Here is a 23196-nt window from a genome sequence, read left to right as displayed (position 1 = left end):
GTTTTTTTCCTTGGAAAATCTTATTCAGAATATGACGTCACTGTGCCGTGGTCTTGTTACAACTGTGGCTAGATTTGCAACTTTAGCAATCCCTTGCATCTCCATGGAGCCTGGAAGCGACAAGGTTGCGCTAAAGTTACACTACAGTCGGTTTTGCATGTCACACGGTACAAAACTGGTACGTTATACCATCAAACCACGCGCAAGTGGCCAAGAGTTCCACGGTTATTGACTGTGATCTTGTGGGAGACATATCTTGGAAAGCCAGAACAGAGTACCTTTACAAGCATCTTGTCTTCAAACAACTTCGATTGATGCAAATTCAAATTGACCCTCTGTCTCCATCTAGTGGACAATATTTTCACTGTCAGAACATTTTCTACAACTTGTATTTTAGATGTACCAATAAACAGTAGAATAGACTTTAGAAAAGATTTGTTTTCCCATTTTAGTGCATCTTTAAGGGCTCTGTGCCTTGTCCTGATGTTGTTGAGGAGGACTCATGATCAAATCAAATGTTTTTGTGAGTCCTAGTTTCACAGAGCAAATAACAGAAGGGGAAAAATAGAAACAGGACATAAAATTGCACTAGAAGTGGAAAAAAGAGAGGAAGTGAAAGCAAACAGAAAAAGGGAGGTACAAAGGATTGAAGTCATGTGGGGAGGGAGGGGAGGAGTAATGTCAAGGAGAGAAAGAAGAAACATCAAGACAACAGAGGACATCCACAGTGTGCTTCTCCTGGGTGACTGATGGAGTCCCTGTGAGGATGACGGCGTGTCTCCTGCTGGATGGACCAACACTGTGGACATCCACGGCGTCTCCTGCAGCTTACCCCATACAGGACAACAACATGCACTTCTACTATGTGGTGAGGAACACATCCACTCCTGCTGTGGAGGAGTTTACTTAGTCATTGTGGAAGAATGTTGAGTGAATAACAGTCAAATATTACACAGGTTTAAAAACCGACACTATGACCTGGATACGAACCGCCTGCGTTTAAAACCTCTGGTTTGAGACAGTTTAAAGCTGAAGGATTTAAATCAGTGGTGTCAAACTGAGGGCCTGAGGGCCACTGCTGAGCTGCACAAAGAAAACAACAACAAAAAAAGCTGCCACAGGGGTCGTCTGAGGTGACCTCAGGTTGCAGAAGTGAGAAAGTTGATGCATTTTTTGCCTGCCCTGGCTCTGCCTTTTTTTTTTTCTTTTTTTTTTTGCATAGCGTGCATGCTCTTACATGAGTTTCCTGCAGCTGCCATCTGTTAAAAAGCAAAAAAAGGTGATATATATGTTTGTGACATATATGCTCAGAGAAGTAAAAAAATGCTGGAGGTTTTGCACTCCTGAAATTGTCCACCTATTTTGGAAGGGTGCTGTGCACTTCTGGATTTGGAGCAAGCTTCTAAGCTGACATCATGGCTGCTTAGCAAGCTTGAAAATGGTGAGTTTTTACTGTAATTTCTGGAAGCCCTTCATCTGATATGGGTTATTAATATTTTTTTACACTTAAAGTATTGCAACAGATGTATTTGTTCAGACCTTTAAACTGCCTTTTTTTTTCGTTTTAAAAAAAGATGTTAACTGAAAATTTGCTGAATTTCTCCAGGGAAATCTAGATTTATGTTCTCGTGTTGTTACCTTACCAATATGGCGGTAATGTTGCCTTATCGCAGCAGTGAGACGTTAAAACTATGTGGATTCTAGTTCTATATGGGTAAAGGCATAAGTAGATCTAGTGTTAAAATATCTACGGAAGTGCCTTTATCCAATCATTTACTTTTAGTGTTGGCCACGCCTCTAATCCACACAGGAGCCAATCGGAGTTTTATTCGTCCAATTAGCGGCACCTGCGGCTTTCAGCTCCCGATGTCAACACGGTGCTAATGCTAGTTTGGAATAACTTTGTTTTGTATTACTTTAGAGTTTTTGCGTCATACTATGGGATCAAAAGTGCTACATTTTGGTGTTTTTTTTCGGTCAAACATCGCCATAAAATCTGTCGCACGTTGGAGAATAACTGCTAGCTTGGTAAGCTAATATGAACTCAACATGACTGCTTTCATCATCTGCTGTCTTTTTTGTTTGTTTGTTTGTTTGTTTGGTGCGCAACGATAAACATCCCAAAGTTAACTTTTTTCAGCATTTTTTCAGTGCCCAAAATAAAATAAAAAAATGTTATTGACTTATTTAACATGTTTTGTTCCATGCCTAGTTAGTGCACAGCCTACTGTCAGAATGGAGTACTGCAGTTCGTCTGTTTTATAACAGTAAAATAATAATAGTCATTTATTATTATTATTATTGCTGTTCACCTCTTTTGATTGTTTGTGTTGTGATGGCAGACGGCTGTTGTTGCTGTTTGGCTGATGTAGGTTTGTGTTGCTGGACTGAACCGTGTGTGAAGAAATATTACTCAAGTTAGTCACTTTTAAACACCTAAACATCACTATGCTGTACTCCAGCAGTTGTGCTCACATTTAAAATATTGCTGTTTTTGTTGTTTTGTTGTCTTTTGCAGACTTCCCCCTGAGTTGGTCATTATGAAAGTGTAGTTATACTGTGAACATTGTGTTGTGTTATTGAGTAGTGTTCTTAATGACAGTTTTAAGGTCTGATGTTAATGGATTTGGGGTGTGTGCTGCATAGGTATATGCATCGCTTTAGAGAAACTTTAGGTGCTCTAGAGTGTTGACAAAATGAAAAATTAACACTTTTTTCTGTTTTGTCAAAATCAAAAAAATATTTTTTAAAAAGTAATATAACAACAAAAGACAGATGATCATCGATTACTTATAGACTGTAAAAAAAAAAAACAACTTATAAATTGCAGAACACCCAGGATTAAATATAGAGCCTTTCAAATTTCATAAAACAGAAAATTTTGTTTCTACTGAAATTCAAGCATTATTGTGTAGGTTTATTTTTGTAACATGTTGCAAAATTACAGCTCATTTTAATGAAGATTACATATTTATCAGGGAGAAATTCTACACCGAATATTGTCTTTTTCTTCATCGCCATCATACAGACTAACTGCAGGAGGATGCGCCTGTGTTCATGTGTGAGGTTTTGAGATTACCTGTGACCCATTTTACGTTAACATCCATAAGATCTCTTGTAAATCCCTTCCAAAACTAGCAAATGTTGGTCATAGCATCTGATCCCTTGATTTTTTTTTTCCCTCTCAAGGGTTGAAATTCTAAATTGTTTCCAGACAGCATGAATTTTGATTTATCATATCATAAATCCCTTATCTAAAGGGAATAAAATTAAATTATGCCAAGGAATAAAATTATAGTGGTGTCAAAGAAAATTATTTTTATCACTTTACCTTTAATTATTTTTAAGCGGGATAGGTGGTCACACAGTTTTTAATAATTTTGTACACTATAAAGAACTACATATCTGATTTTAATAAATGCATTTTATGCAAACAGTAGACATAAAAAAATTAAGGAATTTTCAAATGAATGCATTTTTCACTGTATATGTGTTTACAATTACTGGATGTAGGGGACAGGCTCAAATAATTGCATTTGCATGAATAAAATAAAGAATAGCATCTGTTTTACACCCAGTTTCAACCTAAAGTCCCTGCAAACATTTTTTTTTTCATCCACATGCTTGTGTTCCTAAGCCTACATGCATGTACCCTGTAAAATGTGAGTGAAAAGCTGGATAAATGAGTCTGTTCCATATAGATTGTTGACAGAATAACTCAAAAACAATAAATGCTTCAAGATTTTGATTTTTCTAATTAAAAGGACATGTAATGAGGACAATCTGATTAAGCTTTTGTTAACTTTGATGAACCACAGCAAAACAAAAAGTAGTATTTTTTGGACAAGGCTGGAATTGTTGCAGTAAAATGGCATTAAATCAAACATTAGCCATGTGAAACATCATGTCATGTGAACATCACTGTTCACTGCAGTAAAATATTCATATGGTTAAAATTGAAATAAAAGTTGAATAGTTTCTTGCAGAAAAGACAATCACTTAAGCTTTTATAGAACTGTGTGGTGCTGCTGCTTAAGTTTTTTTTTTTTTTTACATTTAGAATAGTTTGTTAAATAAACACCACATTTTATCTGCAGAGGAGGAGCAGAAGTTGAGCATTTTTAACATATTCAGAGGTGACACATTATTTTGTAACCTCAGGCTCTGAAGTCACATGTATGTCTGCTGCGTCAGGAGAAAGTTCCACCACAACCTCAGTCCACTGAGATCTCCACATCAAGTTTCCCAAACAAAGAAAAACAATAGCTGTCCAGCTTTTACCGTGTTTCCAACCATGAAGGCCAACATCCAGTTAAACAGAACAGAGTGATGGAAGAAATGCGGTAGCTGTCTGACAGCGAAATTGTCGCGGTAATACCTTCTTGACCCCCAGAACATGAATCTGTTGCAAATCGTGAATGATCTGCAAACCATTAACGGAAATTTACGCAAACCGTGAATATCTGTGAACTGTAAATAATTTTGCTGAAAACTGTAAATAAAATATGCCACAAGATGTGAACACAGGTCTTGCAAAACATGAATATCATTAATGATATATATTTTCTTTCGGGTTAAGTAGTCTACAGGTCAGTTACTTCAGGAAATTTTGATTGCAAAACCTATCTCCGCGGAAGGGGGGGGGGGGGGGGCACTACCAAAAGATCTGTGTCAACACAATCTTAATTTTCATGAGCTGTACGTGCACCTTTACAGTTTGGCCTATGTTGTATAAAGTGCACATATCACTGATCATTAGCTGTACATTCATATTAGCTGTACACTGCTGTTTACATTGTATGTATATTTTTCAAAGTTTTTGTGAAGAAAAAATGATAACATTTGTAAAATATACAAATTTTCTCTCAATCATACTATTCATATGGCGGTCATATCTATATTTTGCATCGTATTGGTGGGCTTAAATTCACTATGTGATAAATCATTCCAAGCAGTAGCTGAACAAAATATTAGTTTTTATACAAAAAGTATTTTTTTATGTTCAAGTGTATGTGAATTTTATATTCTTTAAAAGCTAATCAGCAATTTTTTGAAGCAACTAAAATATTCCTACAATGAATTTATAGTTAAATCTAACACTGTAAAAATCCATCTTGGGCTTTTGACCGATTGACTGTAAATGTGTTTTAGCAGAAATGCATTATCGTGTATTATTTATATATTCTTGGTTAATAGGCTAAAATGTGTGTATTTGTTTTACAGTCGAAATGCATTATCGTGTATTATTTATATATTCTTGGTTAATAGGCTAAAATGTGCGTATTTGTTTTACAGTCAAAAAGAAAATTCTGTCAGATTATTGAATGAATATTATCGGCAAATGTCTATTACATGACAGCTAATATATGCTTTATAGAAAGCATTGCACTCATAAAATAAGACAACTTAGTGAGTGACATGCTCAATATAATTAATAAATGTAATGCTTAAACCATTGATATGATTGTGTATTTAAATAATATAAAAGTAAATTTGGTTTTTAACTGAACATTATCATTCAGTACAGCCAAAAGGCCTACGGATTGTTGCAGGTACAGCTAATATATGTTTTAGTAAAAAAAAAAAAAAAAAATCACACTCGCAACATTACTTGTACACTTATATAATTATTATTTATGTTATCATTATTATCATTTACTAAGCTATATTGTAATGTATATAACGTGATTTTTTTTTTTTTTGAGGTAGTCATTTATAAGCTCTGCTTCAGACTATGCCTTTCAGTATTACCATCCATTTATAATCATATTCAGTTTTGTACTGTCATTTTATGTGAATCTGAATAAAATGATTGAATTGAATTGTTTACTGAAAGGATGCCGCATGATATCATAACATTTTGTAGTTTCAATTTTTCTGTCATATTACTTTATAAACATTATTTTATCGTTTTTGAGACAAACAGCTGACTCCTGACTTTTTTTTTCCAGAGTAATCTTTTATTTAAATAGATATTCACTAAATCTTTACAGCTGGATATTTGCTAATTTTTTTAAATAAAATATTTGAATTTATAATGTTCAAATATTTCTCCTGCTTTGTCATCAGTTATCTTTCTAAGCATTCCACACATCACGACTAGGCACATGTATGTTTCTCTTACTCAGGTGTGGCTTTAGCATGGTGGAATAAATGGTAAAATCGACAAAGTGCATCCGTTGTTGATTAGTTAAGTATATTTTGGAAAATATACACATTTTCTATCTTCTTGTGGTTTGCTCCATTAATGATCAAAAATGAATTTATAGTGACATGAAATATCTGTAGTCATGAAGAAAGGCCCCAGGCCCCTCCCTGAGCCTGGTTCTGCTGGAGGTTTCTTCCTGTTAAAAGGGAGTTTTTCCTTCCCACTGTAGCCAAGTGCTTGCTCACAGGGGGTCGTTTTGACCGTTGGGGTTTTACATAATTATTGTATGGCCTTGCCTTACAGTATAAAGCGCCTTGGGGCAACTGTTAGTTGTGATTTGGTGCTATATAAAAAAATTGATTGATTGATTGATTGATTGAAATTCACGTTTTGCAAGATGTGTGTTCACATTTTTTTTCTGGTATTCACATTTCGTAATTCACGGTTTGTGGATAATTCACGATTTGCAGCAGATTCCCGTTTTGGGGCTTAACAACCTTCACTGTGACATCACCGGGAAGAACTTCTGGACAGTGATAACTAAACCGTGTCTTTGAGTTCTTCTCAGCATAGATTTTGGAGTAGATCTCAACGTAAAGCACATCTTGTTATAGTATTAATTTAGATGTGATTTCCTGTTGTGTGTTCGTAGTAGCTCAATTCACTTTTCTGTCCTATTGCATGTTCAGATTTGTTGTTTGTGAGTGCCAGAGGCTTCAGGATGTCTGCAGACACAGAGTTACGCAACAAGCACAACATCTCGGTGCAAAAACACCTTAAATGCAGCCGTTACCTTCATCGAGGGACTTAAAATTTTGGCTGTTTGTCAGCAGGAATATGCAAAAAAAAACGTGCCCAATCCTCATGAAATTTAATGTTGGCCTGGATGATGGAAGAACCAATTAAATTTCAGGCTGCAAGGTTAAATCCAGACTTTTTGTATTTGTCCAGTTGCTGCACTCTTGCTTTGTGACATCATACTGAAAGACTTAATACTGCTTGATAGTATCAGGAAGAAATGTACTGAATTCTTGTTAGTTCCTATTTTGAAGTGCTCATGTCACTGTTGCTGTGGCTGATTAGATCAATAACAGTTGTAGTTTTATCAGCGTTCATGATGATTTCCTTTGTGGCATCATTTCATCTTCATTTTGAGGCTTTTTTGTACAGCTTTCATTTTTTTTCTGTTGCAGTTGTGGGACATTGTGTAAGACCTGGTGAATTTTTAATAATAATTAATAAATTTGAACTATTTTGGGATAAAGGAGCTGAAGGGGCATGCACTTTGAGTAGGGTATTTTACTTTTTTTTAACTGGTTTACATGCATTCGCGGTGAGACGTTTTATTTAGATTTTTTTTTAACTTACTGGTACATAACTGGCAGCTCGCTGAGATTGGTTTCATTGATAAATCGTGGCTGCTGCAACATTTTGGGAAGCAGTCATGAAGTCAGTTCTGCGTTAGTGTTAAGAGAAGCTAATCATAGTCTTTTTCCGGAGATGATAACATCTCTCATGTTGCTGTGCGTTTTCACCCAGTGCACAAATGGTTTTGTGTGTATTAGAGCAGAATCTTGTCGACGCATGACACAGTTACCCTTGGACACGAAAACCACATGTGCACATTGCTTGAGAGATGTGTGTGCTCAGTTTGTGCACACGCGTGTGACTGTGAGTCTAACCTGCTGCTGTCCTGGGAAGCCCTCTGTGAATTATGACACATAAACCACATAATTACTGCTTCTTTCCCTCAGTGTCAGTGTAAATCTGAGGTGAGGAAACAAAACAGTGGAAACGCGGCCACGACTCTTTCCGTAGTCTGTTTTTTCCCCCCTTCTCTTTCGAGTGCTTGTGTCATGTGACATGTGGGAGAGACTTCTGTTATTTGATCACATTCACGTGTAACGACTTGAGGTTGCACACTTTCAGATTTTTTTAAAAAGTGGACAATTCACGTAAGTTGTGTTGAACTAGCCGAGCTTGACACCATTAATAAAACCGCGTGAGCTGTATTCTGTATCTGCAAAAGAATAAATGATTGAAATGTCGGTTTAAGAAAAACTTGATTCATGCAAGATTCAGCCATGCAGTGTGTGTGTGTGTGTGTGTGTGTGTGTGTGTGTGTGTGTGTGTGTGTGTGTGTGTCACAAAGTGAGTATTTCATGCTAAACTCACCTTAATTGTTGTGAGGCAGAAGAGTAGATGGATAATTCCATGAGACGGTCACGTCCATGACCTCTTTCTTGTTCTTTCCATCCCAGAGAATTAAGATTTGTCCATTATTTCTTCTTCTTCCTGCTGAGAATAAGAACTCTCTGTGACGACTAGATTACAGCAGCAACACTGACAGCGGTAATGGACGTGACTGTCTCATGGAATTGTCCAGCTACACTTTATGAAGGTTGTGACACTTAGAATTTCATCCTTTTCCAGCTGGACGGTCAACAGTTTGCAAGTGTCCAATGTGATGCAGGTGTCTGGAAATTCGTCGGCGAAACCCACACGTCGTTGTTGTCAGGGTTTGATTTGGCAGTGGATGAGAGCGACTGCTGGTGTTTGCGGTGCAGGTGGCAGACACAGTGGTAAACGCGCAGGTGACACCACCCTGTTGTTCCCTATGATGAAAAACTGGGTCACTGGCCTCTTATAATACAAGTTTTTCAAAGTCCAGGATAGAATTATCAATTGACCTACTGTGAGAGAGGCTACGCTAGCTTGAACACAAAGCCTAACCAGTTCTCAACCCACATTGGATGTGATTGTTGTATTATAGTAAATGTTGGAGAACTGCTTGTGAGAAGAAAGATGAGAAAACTGAGTAGCAGAGCAGCGTCAGTTGCCTTCAGCTCATCAAAACCCTGGAATCCATTTTCAGTATTTCCTTTTTATTATTCCCTGCAGAGGAATTGCTGCCTGACCCCAAATAGTGTCACGTCCCATAAGATGGATGGTTAGGTCATTGGTGCCACCACGAGCACGTGCTTCACACATAGTGTGGCCTCAGTGTGGGTGGATATGGACATGACTGTTTGATGGATTTTTAATCACAGCAGACTGCGGCTGTAAGATAAATTTGATTCATCACAGTGCACAAATAATGATGGCACCTGAATCTAACACATCTTCAGTCATTTTCATGTTTTATTTATTTATTTATTTATTTATTTTTGTTTACATAAAATAAATGTTGTAGTTTAACGTCAACAGATCTAATGTTTCATGAACCACCGTTCAGGGAAAATAAATCGCAGTTTCCACTTTAGTTCAAAACTCAGAGATTTAGGGTTTTCTTGTTGAATCACATGATTCATGAATACAAGTTTATTAATGTCATAGATAATAGCAGACATGAAGATAAGATTTATAACAATACGTTACCTCCGCCAATGAAGTTGGGCAGAGGTTATGTTTTCACCCGTATGCTTGTGAACGGCCCATAACCCACAATTTTTCATATGTTGTTATGACGTTTTTACAAATTATTCATATTCTGATAGGCAAGAACTGTTTCAATTTTCAAGGTCAAAGTCAGGAAAAATCTTGGAAAATTAGAAAAATCCCTGTCCTTTAACATTGAATGAATTTTCAAAAATTAATAACTGTCAAAAAAGATCAAATTTCTTTCATATTTGAGAACGTTGTGTAGAATGGTGTCCTTCATCGGCTGACAAAGTTTGATCCAGATCTGATCCAGATTACACATTTCGTGGCTATTTAAATTTAATATTGAAACTCCCCTTTAATATATATTTTACATTGTATCTTAATCAAACGTGCACCAGTCACTCTCATATTTGAAAGTGAGGTGCAGACTGGCACTCACTATCACCTGACAAAGTTTGATCCGGATCTGATCCGGATTGTGGATTTTGTGGACATTTAAATTTAATATTGAAAAGCCCATTTGGTAAACATTTTTCATTATATCTCAGTCAAATGTGCCTCAGTCATGCTCATTTTTCTGTTACAGATTTACCTACACCACCAAAATTGGATGGAGGTTCCAATTTTATGCATGTTTGTCTTTGCGTTATCAGTCGGAAACCAAGTGCAAAAAAGCAGTGACACATTGTGCACAGCAGAGATAACCAAAGTTCTGTGAAAATGATCTGAAAAAGAATTCAGAAACCAAAAAAGTAAAAACAAAAAACTTTGATTCAGGTGCATGGCACTAAATACATACTCCTGACATTTGAGCACATCTAATTTATCTTATGAAAAGCCACTTTCAACAGGACTTTGACCTTGAAAACTTTTTCCAAGGTGAAAAGAGGTGGAATTGGAAACTAGTGTTGGTGGAGGTTTGCACTCTGTTAGCACGGTGCTCTAGTTTCTCCTGTTTTTCTGTATCTTTTTTCCCTCCACTGCTCTTCAGGGTTTTTGTTTTTCACCATTGCAAAAACAAAGTGGGGAATGTCTGGATCAAAGAACTTGAACGATAAAAATGAACGATAGAATGTTTACAGATTGTGTGGTTGCAAAATCAAATGTTGATTACATCACATCCCCAAAAATGCAGACTCCTCTCCTTATGAACTCTGGGAAGCTTCATCGCTGAGTGAAGGAAAACTTTTGAAGCATTGTGTAATGAAGCAAGAAAAAGGAAGAAAACAAAAATGAACTTGATTAATTGCCAAGTGTATTTATCGATGAAGCCTGTCTGCTGCCTCTCCAGAAAACATTTCCTGTTCAAGTCCTTTCTCTAATTAATGTGTTATTCAGCAGCAATCAATTGTGGAAATTTTAATTGTTTATTGCTGAGTGTTTGAGTCGTACAGCAAAAATCTGTTTTCGCCTTCTGCTTTTCTTTGAAAAAAGCACAATTTAGCTACTCTTATGATACGATCTGATTGGCCAAACTTAATTATACATGGCTCATGGCATAAAAATGGCTGCTATCAAACATGTATGCAAAAACGTGACATGTAGTGACAGCAGTAAGCTTTAACATGTTAAATGTGCAGGGTATCGGCCGTAAATGTTTGGCTGACTGGCCGCATCCAGTCCTCGGGCTGCCAGTTTGACACCTCTCCTCTAAAATGTACAGGGTTGGGTGTGTTAGCTGAAGAGCCACGTTTTGGTGCACATGCATGTGGTGCAGGTTTTGTTTTATAAATCTAGATCAGTCTTTAGTGATGAAGGCTTAATGTGTCAAAGTCTGTCAATCAAAATCAGTTGATTCGTTTGGAATCATTTTGCTGCAGTTCAGACTCGAAGTGTGAACGTGGCTTCTTACTGATCATCGTTTTGATGAAGGCACAGAGGATATTTTGAAGAGCAGGGTGTAAGTTGTCTGAGTGGTGGTGGTGATGATGATGATGGGTGTGGATGTGAACGTCCTGTTTAGAAAAGACGAAGAGGCTTTTTATCAATATCCTCACTGAAATCTTGTTTCCTCTGTCAGTGTTGGCATTTCCCTTTCTGCTATCCTCTGAGAACGACGATAAAAAAGCTCATTTAATAAGATAATTCTGTGAGAGAAACCCACACAACTAAAAGGAAACTCAGTTGTGCACACACCTCTGCCAAGGCCTAGAAGACATGACAGAGTGGGAACTGTAGGTGGCAGTGTTGTCGAGTAAGCTGAACAGGTGTGTGTGTGTGTGTGCGTGTGTGTGTGTGTGTGTGTGTGTGTGTGTGAGTGAGAGAGAGAGTGTGTGAGTGAGACCGTTCACTACCCATCCTGTTTTGAAGCCCACAGTTGGACTCAGCACATGACTTTGAGGACGTGCAAGCGTGTAATGTCCTGACCTTTGACCTGGAAACGCATGGCAGCGTTATGAACTTGAAAGCATCAGAAAAGCCGGAATCGGAGAATAAGCTGACGCAAACTTTCTCTTCAATCCAGCTGTAGCCTTTGAAAGAACAGGTTAAGGGTCAAAGGTCATGCCTTGTTCTACTGCAATAAACACATTTCATTGTGAAGCATTGATGTTTTTTTTTGTTTCAGAATTTAAAGGCATTTAAAGTGGCTAAATAGATGAGGTTGCGTTTGATTATGATGATGTGTAATCCAAAAGCTTTAAACGGGAAGACAGAGACGTTTCCTTCCGTTCCCGCTTTACTTTCTTCCGCTTTGACTCGTTATCTTTCTGTGATTCCTCGTTTTTATGCATCCTGGTCTTCTACATTCACTCTGTGCGCCTTTGTTTTTCCTTCTTGAACACCTTTACCCACCTTCTTCCTATCTTTTTGTTTTCCTTCTCTCTTCCTTCAGCATGTTTCATTCCTTTATTTCTCCCTGTTCTTGCTGCATACTTCAACTGGCCTCCTTTTTCCTACTCTGTGCTTCCTTGTCTTCTTTTTTTTATCTCGTAGCGTCCCTCTTCTTCCTTTCCATCCATTCATCTCCATTTCTTGCTCTCTCCTGATCTTTCCTTTACCCCTCCGCCTTTTTAATTTCTTCAACCTTATCCCCGTTTTCCCCGACGCCCTCCATCTCCTCTTGTCTTCCTTCCTCCATTTCTCAGTTCTCATCTTTCCTTCTTTTTTTCCTACTTCTTTTGACATTCTTGCCATCATATCTTTAGCTTCCTTCCCTCTTCTCTCTACTTCTTATATCTACACCCTTCTTTCCTTTCCTACATTCCACCTTCCACTTTTCTTGCCTCCTTATCAGTCCCTCCTTCTTTTCCTCACACTCTCTTTCTATAACCTCCTGTTCCTTCGTTCTTCTTGCTGCTCTCCCTTCCTTTGCCCCTTCTTCCATTCCTCCCTCCCACCTGTGTCCTCCTGATACTCTCATTCCTCTCTCCCGTTTATGTTCTGTCGCTCCTGGATGCTCGGCCAGTATGTGGCGCTCCTCCTCTTCTATTTCTCTCTCTCTCGCTCTTCCCCCCCTCACTCTGTTTCTGTCTCGCTCGCCCGTCCTCTGTCATTGAGCTCAGTGCTGTGATGGGCTCAGATCTGCATAACGGAGACCCGAAAAGCAGTAGGATCGAAGGGATTTAAATTCACTCACAGGTACGACAGCTTTCACGCTTAAAACCTAAGATGACGGACACGATGCAGACTTTTATTTTGTTTCTGTAAATGTGAAACATTTGCATGTTTATCTTTGATTCAAGTATAAAGTAGTGAACAATTAGTGAGTTTTTGAATTTGAAAGCTGTTGTAGAGGTGGAAAAAACCAAAACGTTTAGAGTTTATTAGAATTACTGAAAAAAATGTGCATAAAAAATTAGGCAAACTGTTTCCTTCCAGGAAGTTCTATTTTTGGTTTGATGTCTTGGATTTTAAATTAGATTTTTGTGGACATTTTTACTTAGATTAAATTTATATTAGAGACATATAGCGTAAACATTTTAACAGAATTCTTAACGATGAATTTGGAGCTTTTTTAACTATTCAAATTGTCTGGATGTAGCTTTTATTGAAAATGTCAAATGTAATTTAATCAAAATCAGCTCACTTTCAGACAGTCATTCTTAGAACTGTATGTTTCTCAAAAAAAAGAAAAAAAAAATAATATAATGACTCCATGTAATTGTGTGACCCATTTTCCATCCAAAGTAGGGGAGACAAGGGATAGTTGCGACATGTTCTGCTTAGTGTCGTTTTGTTGACATGCTAATGATTCATGTTTATCTCTTAAACACAGTGGTTATTTCAGCTGTGACACGTCAATCAGACATTGTTATGCAGTTGTCGTGCAGACTTTGGGGATTGTGTCGCCGTGTCGGACATCAAAAGTATGTTTAAATTTGCAGATCCTAAATATTTGAAGTCTTTCATTTTTAAATGTGCACACAGCCAATGGGTGATTCTTTAACTACGGGCACTATTGGCCTTGTAAATGTAATTTCCACCACACCATTGCCTTACAATATAAAGCGCCTTGGGGCAACTGTTTGTTGTGATTTGGCGCTATATACATGTGCTCTGATGTCACTGTTTATCTCCATAGAAACTACCCAAACAATCTTTCATACAAACTGTTTAAAGGGACATTACAGTGTTGTGGTGGAAATTACGGCAATAGTGTGGGACAACTACATTTTGTTTAAAGAAATCACAACAGTTGTACGACATTGAATACCCCAATTATGTTTTGATTATTTTACTGATATTTTATTCTGAGATATTTTAAAACATTAGAAAAAACGTTTCTTTACCATTCAATTTTTATCATTGAAGATCAAAAGTCTGGGTGTGAGACAAGCACAAAACGGCAATATTTGCATATAATGATGCTGAAAAAAGGTGAAAAAGTCATCATAGACTACTAGAACAAATTTCTTAACACACTTTCATTGTAAAGATAACTATAAAAGTGTGAAATTTCCCCTTTTTTCTGTTTTTCATACAATATGATCAAAGGACATAATAAGTGCCCGTAGTCTAAGAATCACCCCAATATGTTTGAAAATAATCTTTTCAAATTTCACTTGTCTATTTTCAGAACCCCCGGTGAAAAGATCGAGTCTTTACCTGGAATTAAAACCAATACATTTTGGGGTGTGTTGACAAGAAGGGGTGGAACTAATCCAGATTTCATTATGAATTTAATTTAATTTAATTTACATGGGCTATTTTGGGCCATTGTGGAAGATGCAGTATGCATTCTAACGAGTGTCATCCTTGTAATGATTGAAATACACATATAGACTAATACATAAACAAGTGACTTCATTAAATTAATCCTTTTCTGTTGGTGCTCGTCATCCGTGGACTTTCCAAAGAGCAGAGACTCTGTGCGATCCCAGAAGGCTTTATGTGTGCAGCATCGTGTCACCTTTAGTCAGCTGCTGTGTTGACGTCTGTGAGGCTGAACCTCGTCTTTAACGCTGCCAAGGGGCCCATTAGCGTCTGTGAGGATCTGAGTGTGCATGTGTGTACTTCGTTGTGAGTCGTGGATAGCTAAGTGCTGTTGCGTAATGCGTGCAAGGTTCAGGTCTGTGTTCTGTGAGTACCCTGCAGTGAGAGCCGCCAGGAAGGTTATTCAAAACAGAACACGGATACTTGAAGAATGGGAAGATCGTGTTTAGCTAGACCGTTTAGCTAGTTAGGCCATTATGAGAAGATGGATCTTTTAAAACATGACTGGCAAAGAAAAGCTTTTTTTTTTTTTTTTTTCTTCAGCTGGTGTCTAAAAGTTGTTCATTAAATCTGGCTGACCCGCTGTTTGCCTTTGAGATCATATGCATTCTGTGCTGTGCGCTGGTATTACTTTACAGCTTGTAGAGCATAAACATCAATGAGCGGCTGGTCGTGTTAGTCCACAGCTTGTGCAAGCAATAACTCAAAAACAATAAATGCTATCATGTTGTAACTCACGAGAATTAAAGAGTACACAATAATCATGAAATGATTAAACAGTGGTTATATTCGACGCACCAGATTAGTCGATAAAGCAACTGTGCTTTGCATATGTAATATCCCATAAATATTTCTGCCACCTGCTGGGTGGATTATGATTAAAAAGAACTGGGGTTCATTCTAGAGCTCCGCCCAAATTCACATTGACGTCAGCTCATAAGTTAAGTTAGCAACTTTAGGGAGAACCATGATGCCTTCTGTGTGAGTAAATAAGCAACAAAATATACAAGAAAATGGGAAATTCAAATCAGAAATAAAGAATGGATAGAATGTGCGCCTGGGGATGAAACCAAAACTCTTCATTTTAATGAAACCTTTGCAACACCTTTATTGTGTTTTGTTCCTTGAACGTTTCCCAGCATCATCATGAACTCTAACGTGGCTGCCTGTCTCATCATTGCTTTTTGTTGCTGAAGCTTCTCGTTCATGTACACATCACATCACTCTCTCCTTTACCCATCTCTCCATTTGTTATGGTCTAACAGTAATTTCCTGTTCTGTTACACACAGCTGATTATTGAACCATAAAAGGTGTAATAATTGTTCAGAATAAACGAGGGTTTCATTTAACTTTTATGATCCACGGTGTGGTTCAGTTTGACACCTCTCATAAAGATGCAGCACACCGTTGGTGCATTATTGAATCATTTGTGATGTAAGAGTCGGCGGATTAATTAGTCTGATTAAATGACCTTTGCCCTTCTCTGTTCATGGATTTATTTATTGAAATCACTTTTTTTTTCATGATTACAGAACTGAACAGCCTGACATGGTGCAGCCCTGATCTCAGTCCGCAATAAGAGTTTTAAATAAGTGTTCTGGAATTTGTCTCACTTGTTATTACTAAATTAATGAAGGAAAAAAACAACTAAACAACACAATCTGTCAGCCATTAAAAACTCGTACTGGCAGACCAGCCGTCTAATGTGGAGTTGATAGAAAAGTATTTTTGTTCAGTTTATTGTTCCACACCACTGAAGCAGAAAAGCCTTTAAGGGTGGAATTAGAAAATGTAGTGAGCCGGGAAAAAAAATTATCCACAGAGTGCAGAGGTAACCCTCAATTTGACTTCCAAGAAAAGAAAAAAAAAAGCAGCTCAAAGATGCTTAAAAATTTAAGTAGGAAATCCAGACGACACTTTATACTCACGAGTTCAGTCCATTTGTGATTGTTTGACATTTGTTTGATTTCAGCGTGAAATTATAAGACACACGGGAGAGAGGAATATAAAATAAGGAACATGAAGTTGGAAAGAGCGAGAAACATCCGTTTACCATCAGAGAAGATTTTCTCTGTAACTTCATTAGCTAATAACTACGAGAAGTGAGAATAATTTTGTGTAATTAACATGTAAATCCAAATGCTGACTTTGTTTTTTAGTTAAAGGGGAACACTCAGTGAGCGTGTTGTCGCTGCCAACTTTAACTTAATTATTTTCATCTTTAAGTTGTTAAATGTTATTTGAAACCATAGTAAAAAATATCCACAATTTAACTCCACCTCCAAATGGGCATGAGTCTAAATTCAATCTCCAGGGTTGAAAAGTAGGGCTTATTTCAGTTGTGACATACTGGTCAATCACCAGGACTAGAGGTGCACCGATCGATCGGCCACCGATCATTATCGGCCGATCACGGTTTGATCGGTGATCGGCAAAATGTACCGATCAAAAGGACCGATCACAACAGTGCACAGTTGTTTTGGGGGGTGTTTGTCAGAAAAACGATAATTTCTCTACATTGATTACAGACCCTGCAGCGGGTCCGTGATCATCTTTTCTGCAGCGCGGCTTTGCTCTGAACCTTGAACCAATCGAACCAGTGGTTTGCAGATTGAAGCAATGCTTCGAGCCTGTTGCTTTGTTTATACTTTATTTCTTTCGCTTAATTTTTCCCCCACTAAAACCCTAAAGAGCATACGTCTGTGAGTATTATTTACCTTTTCTATGTTAAACCGACCTGTTATGGTCTTCTGAAACAGTTGATAGATGTATTTTATAACTTAAAAACTGGAGCGATGCTAACGTGTTAGCATGTCTATGGCATTTTCAATGTTAAAAGTTAGCATTACGCATTTGCAGCTGTCATCACGTTCGGGTGCATTTGTTTTCAAATTGTAATATTTCTTAAATTTATTTTTGTTTATATATTAATTTATTATTATTTTGGGCATGATCCAAATATGTACTTGATCGGTATCGGCTGATCAAAATTTCGGTGATCGGCCTAAAAAATCCTGATCGGTGCACCTCTAACCAGGACCATCGTCCCAGTTATGTGTGACGTTTTTCCATTCATAACTCAAATTCCAGACCTGGGCCCGGTTTCATAAAGCGGTCTAATCTTGTTTAATCGAATAACCTCAGTTAGCTGGCTAATTTTTTGATATTAGTTGTTGCACACTTTAGGCGGCTAAAGTTTCGCATTACCAGACTAAAGTTTTTAGCCTGATACAGAGGAGGTTAATATTTTTTTGACAAAACTTCAGTGTCATTCCTCAACAAATGGTGGCTATCATGTATCACCTCTTGATGGAACACTTGAGCACCCCATGTCACTCGTATTCCTCCAAAAGGAGAGCTTCCTCTGCTTTTGGCCATGGTTGTAGCACTTGACTGTCATGTGATGTTTGTGAGAGTTCTCACATTAGCCACCGGGTGTCCCTGTTATGCTGAGCAGCGTTGTGTGCACAGAAAGGCTTGACTGAAGTGCTGCAAGGATGTAGAAGAAGAACTGCTAGGGTAAGACCTAAGTCCGTCGTTCTGCAGTTCATATGTGTCCGTAAATGTTAATAAAGCCACTTAACGAAACAGAGGCTGGATAGTTCATGACACCAACTCAGAAGTAAAAAAAAAAAAAAAAACTCTCACGCATTGGAGACGTTTCTTGGCAATGGCGCACACAAGGCCATTAAATGCCCGTGAAAATCGTATACTAACGTAAGACGGCTAATCTACAAGTGTAGCCGTTGATGTGAAATGGTGATTAGACGGATAATGTTGGGCTACTAACCATAGTTGACTAAGCAAGTTTAGTAGACTAAAAGATTAGGCTGCTTTATGAAACCAGGCCCAGGCTCATCCTGTAGTATTGACACATGGATGCATACAGGGACGGTTACTCTTGCATTGTAGCTGCAACAGTTCAGAGCAAACTTCAGTTGAATTTTCCAGCAATCAGTGTATTCACTCAAATACTGGCGATCCACATTGTTCAGAATACTTTTTTCACAACATATTTCTGGAAAAGACTTGTCTCTTTAATAAACAAAATATTCTTGGAAAATAATGGTAATAAAACCATGCTTTACAAAAAAAACAAACACTTTTATCAACACTATGCTTTGGTAATATTCCTGTATCCAGTGAGCTAGCTACAGAGTTAGTGACTTAAATTACTAAACTAGCGTGTTGCTCGTGGGGATCCATGGGCTCTAGATTGGGTAGTGTTTATTAAATAGGTAACTGACATTTTTCAAAGATAGTAATAAATTATACAAAGTTTCTGTAATTATTTTAACTGAAAGTGTAGGGAATTAAAATGAGAAAGTTTTGTGAATAATTGTATTTATTATTTGGCACATTTAATTGATGTCATGTTTTACAAATGGCAAGGTTGAGATATTTCCTTTGTTCAGAGCTTGTGTGGTTACAGGGACTGATTAATAGTGATATCATCCTCCATTGATCACTGTTGTTACCTATTAAACCTAATTTCTCCAAAAACATTTGTCCTGTCAACTTTCCATTTTCGCAGCGTTCATCCTTGACCCAAAATATATAAACATACCAAACGGCAAATGTCAGCTCTCCCCAGTTTTGTCTATGATTGAAGTTGCACACGTACACAGAGGCCACTTGGCTTTCAATATATAAGATCATTTAAATTTGTTTGTGATTTTAGATATTTGTGTGTGATGATTCACAGTGAGAAAACGATATTCATGACAGGAGCTTGAGGACGTTACATGACCAAGCTCCCGGGGACCTGTTGACAGAATTCACTGTTAAAGTTTTGCATCAACAGTCCCTAGCTGCTGACTAAATATTATGGAAAGTAGGAAATTCCCAAAGGAAAGCTAAGCTCGACCATCTACTTATTATTTATTTAAAAATCATTTAAAAAATTCAGCCTTGGTCTTCTAAATGATGTTTTGCAGATTTCCACTGAATGCTTCCATATTTTCAGGCTTAATTTTATTGCATGAGACTCTACAGGTTTGTTTTCCAAAGCACTAGACGTGAACTGTCACACATTTTCCAACACATTTTCTAACTGCAAAAGAGTGACGTCTCCTTGACAAATGAGGCGCTGACGTCACAGCACAGCGGATTAAATCATTTAAGCGTTTGACGTGGGAGCCAGTCAGACATAACGTTAATCACTTTAATCAATATCAAATGGACAGTGTTCACTTTGGGCTCAAAAATGAGGAATTTCTGCCCGGTAGCCCCCTGAGGAACATGTGTTTGTGATTATTTTCAGGCTGCAGGGTCAAACAAAGGGAACAGAAATAAATGAGACAAACGGGAAACTTCAGGAAAACAGCATCCGTATGTAACCAAGAGCTCAACTCTGAAAACAGCTGCTACTAATAAATCCATTAGTAATTTGTCATTTATTTTTAGATATTAAAGAAAGGTTTGGTTTATTATTAAAAAGTAATCACAGTGAATCAGAATGGAAAGAGATGTCTTCAAATTATTTGTTTTGTGCAAAGAGTATATCACAAATCCAAAAATATTTTATTGAAGTTTGACCGTTGGACATGTCTTTGTTAAAACATTTTGAAGTCAGTTAAAAACCTGCTTAATGTCTTATTATTTATTATTTTGTGAACATTTATATATCTGGAGTAAATCAATTTAAAATGTGTTTGAAATATTTTTAAATCAGTCTGTCCTCTGTGATGAATGACGTAGAAGTGGATTGTCTGTATTTTAGCCAGATTAGCCAAACTCAAAACAGTTTTGTGTTTGATTATTCTGTTGATTACTTTCTTGATTAATCGATTAGTTGTTTGGTCCATAAAATATCTCAGAATGCCGAAAAATGTCCATCAGTTTCTTGATACCCAAGACGACACAGTCAGTAACCTTGTTTTGTGCACAATCAAAGTGTCAGATGGGAGCAAATAATTAAATAAAGAAGCTACAAAATATTTACTTCTAACAACACAAAATGAACTTTTTGGACATTATTTTGAAAGACTAAAAATCATTAATAGGTAACTAAAAGGGGTAATAATTAATTTAATAATAGACTAATAATTATTCAATTAATTTTTGCAGCTCTATTGTTTACAAACATTTAAAACCTATCAAACTTAAAATCCCTGTTTTAGACGAGATTAAAATGTATTTGAAGTTATTTCAAATCAAGCTTCTTTTTAAATAAAACAGAAAAGGAACAATTCCAAAAACTAATATTTGATAAAATTTGTGATGCTAACTGTGGTAAATATTTAACTTTGTGACATTTGTAGAATGACACACTGTATAATGTAGCGGTTGACGTTCTCTAAACTGACTGTGACAGTTAACGTTTATCTCAAATGTCAGCTCCACTTCTTGGAATTCATGACCACAAACCATCTATTCCACAGTTTTGTTTTCTGCTGACCCGCAACCACCCTGTGGCCAAGTATATAAGCTGTCTCCAAAACTGTAGAAGGCTCAGAAACCTCAGTGTACATACAGAGCATCCGGAAAGTATTCTCATGCCTGCACTTTTTCCACATTTTGTTATGCTACAGCCTTATTCCAAAATGGATGAAACTCATATTTTTCCCTCAAAATTCTACACACAACACCCCTTAATGACAATGATTTTTGCAAATTTATTGACAGTTTAAAAAAAAAAAGAAGTAAGAAATCACATGTACTCAAACATGTACTTGTGGTGGAAAGCTCAGTGATTGTGGTTCTTCTATTTGGGAGGGTGCATATGTGATCCTTCATCTCCTTCCAGACTTTTGTTCACGGCTAATTTCTCCCCTACACAGGGCGACCACACGTGGGCGACCATGTTGGGTCAGAGTGTGCGGTTGCAGGTAGTCCCCATCCAAAGTTTGTCTGAACTGGAGCGAGCCAGGTTACAGGATGTGGCCCTGTACCACCTGGAAGAGAGGGACCTGGACTTCAATATCAGTATTCCCAAAGGTATGTGGATGACATGATGCTGATTCATGGTGGCTGAATCTTTTATTCCCACTCAGACTTCAAAGAATTGCAGAATTACAGTATGCAAACAGGTGATAAGTCAGCGTGGAACCACTTGGCAGGATTTTGAATTTTTAATCTTCACAAAGCATCAGTGCTGCTTGATACAGATTTGGTGAACCTCTGAGTTCCACTGGAGGAGTGAACACTCCTTAAAAATATCTTCCTTTATGTGGTAGAAAGCCCTATTGTTTGTTTTCTGCCAAAACATTTCTATGAGAGTTCTATTAAAGTCGTAGCATTTAATTTTCATACTAGTCCAAGTGTTGCCCTGTTGATGGCCCTGTTTATATTTTGGAATTATATTTATAACCAGGGCAACACGGTGGTACAAGAATTCTCCCAGCGAGAGGGTCTTTGGTTTGAGGTCACCCATGCCTCATTTTTCTTGTGCATTTCAGGTTCTGTCTGGAAGGACATCTGGTGTAAAACTTGTGCCAAATCAACATACAGGTCCATACCAGATCTGCCATTTCAACCCTGAGCCAAACTATTATTGTAAAAATCAGACATTTTCATTTAGCAAAAAGTAAAAGTTCTCTTTTGATTTGTTCTAGGTTCTCAAATGTCGCAGTTCTTTTGAGATAATCTAGTCTCCCACCCATTAACACCAAGCATGACAACAGGTTCAGGTCTAGTGTCTTTTAAACTATTTTAAATTTATCACAAGAAACAATAAAATGGATTGCCCTGGTTTTAATCTGGTTAAATGACAGTTAATCTGATTTGTAACTCTTCTATGCTGATGATAGAGTGGTTTAAAATCCTGTTTGCTCACTACAAATGGGTTTTGAACCAAATATATATTTTAAAATTGGATTGACCATAAACGACTTTATACCAGTGGTAAATAAATTAAATAAGAGATAAACTACTTTTAACTGTTTGGGGCGGGGGACATCGTTAGCTTGCTGACATGTTAACGCTGACTTTAATGTAGGCCTGCAGTAAACAGTCAGGAAGTAAAACCGTTACAACAGCCTCTCCATACTGAACGTTACTGCAAGTGTTTTTCACTTTGATTTGTAAAGTTCTCAAGGATTCTTCCACCAGTTTGATGTCGTTTGTTTGTTTGTTTAAAGAAATTCCCAGAAATTCATGTTATTTCAGCTTTGCTGTCTTCATTTTCCTGCTTTGCTTCACTTCACTCCATCAGGCCTTAGAGGATTTGTAAGGATAAGATGGGATGTGGTTTCTGGTTCCTCGTACATCCTGTGAGAGTCCACTCATCCCTTTCTGCTTTCTCATGCCCTTGACTATTATCTGCACTTTTTCTCTTCTGGGATAAATCCATAAATTCTTTTTTTCCTGTTAACCAGGATCCAGATGGGTGTGTGATGTGTCTCTATTTAATGCATGAATAGGATTTTTAGTTTGTACGAGTGAAAGTTTAGTAGTAAATTCCTACCGTTAGGGAGCACACTTCCTAGATTTTCCATGTGGAGTAACGGGGGAACACACTGAATACAACCCCTGGCAAAAATTATGGAATCACCGGCCTCAGAGGATG

General features: G+C 37.4%; 1 protein-coding gene across 2 annotated transcripts in view; it reads left to right on the top strand.

Moving 5' to 3' along the window:
- The first annotated feature begins 690 nt into the window (after nucleotides 1-690).
- arhgap36 (Rho GTPase activating protein 36) overlaps nucleotides 691-23196 on the top strand; it is a 42295-nt gene continuing 19789 nt past the window's right edge. Inside the window, exons 1-2 of one of the 2 annotated variants that reach the window (XM_034164966.1) lie at nucleotides 691-868; nucleotides 21470-21626. In XM_034164966.1, the coding sequence (XP_034020857.1) occupies nucleotides 767-868; nucleotides 21470-21626 (259 nt within the window). In that variant the 5' untranslated portion in view covers nucleotides 691-766. Of the gene's footprint in view, nucleotides 869-12865; nucleotides 13112-21469; nucleotides 21627-23196 lie in introns of those variants that run through there. The other variant, XM_034164967.1, reaches the window with a different exon arrangement.

Source organism: Thalassophryne amazonica, chromosome 23 (genome assembly GCF_902500255.1).
Source record: "Thalassophryne amazonica chromosome 23, fThaAma1.1, whole genome shotgun sequence".
Lineage (NCBI taxonomy): Eukaryota > Metazoa > Chordata > Actinopteri > Batrachoidiformes > Batrachoididae > Thalassophryne > Thalassophryne amazonica.
This window is presented reverse-complemented; position numbering and strand designations above follow the sequence as displayed.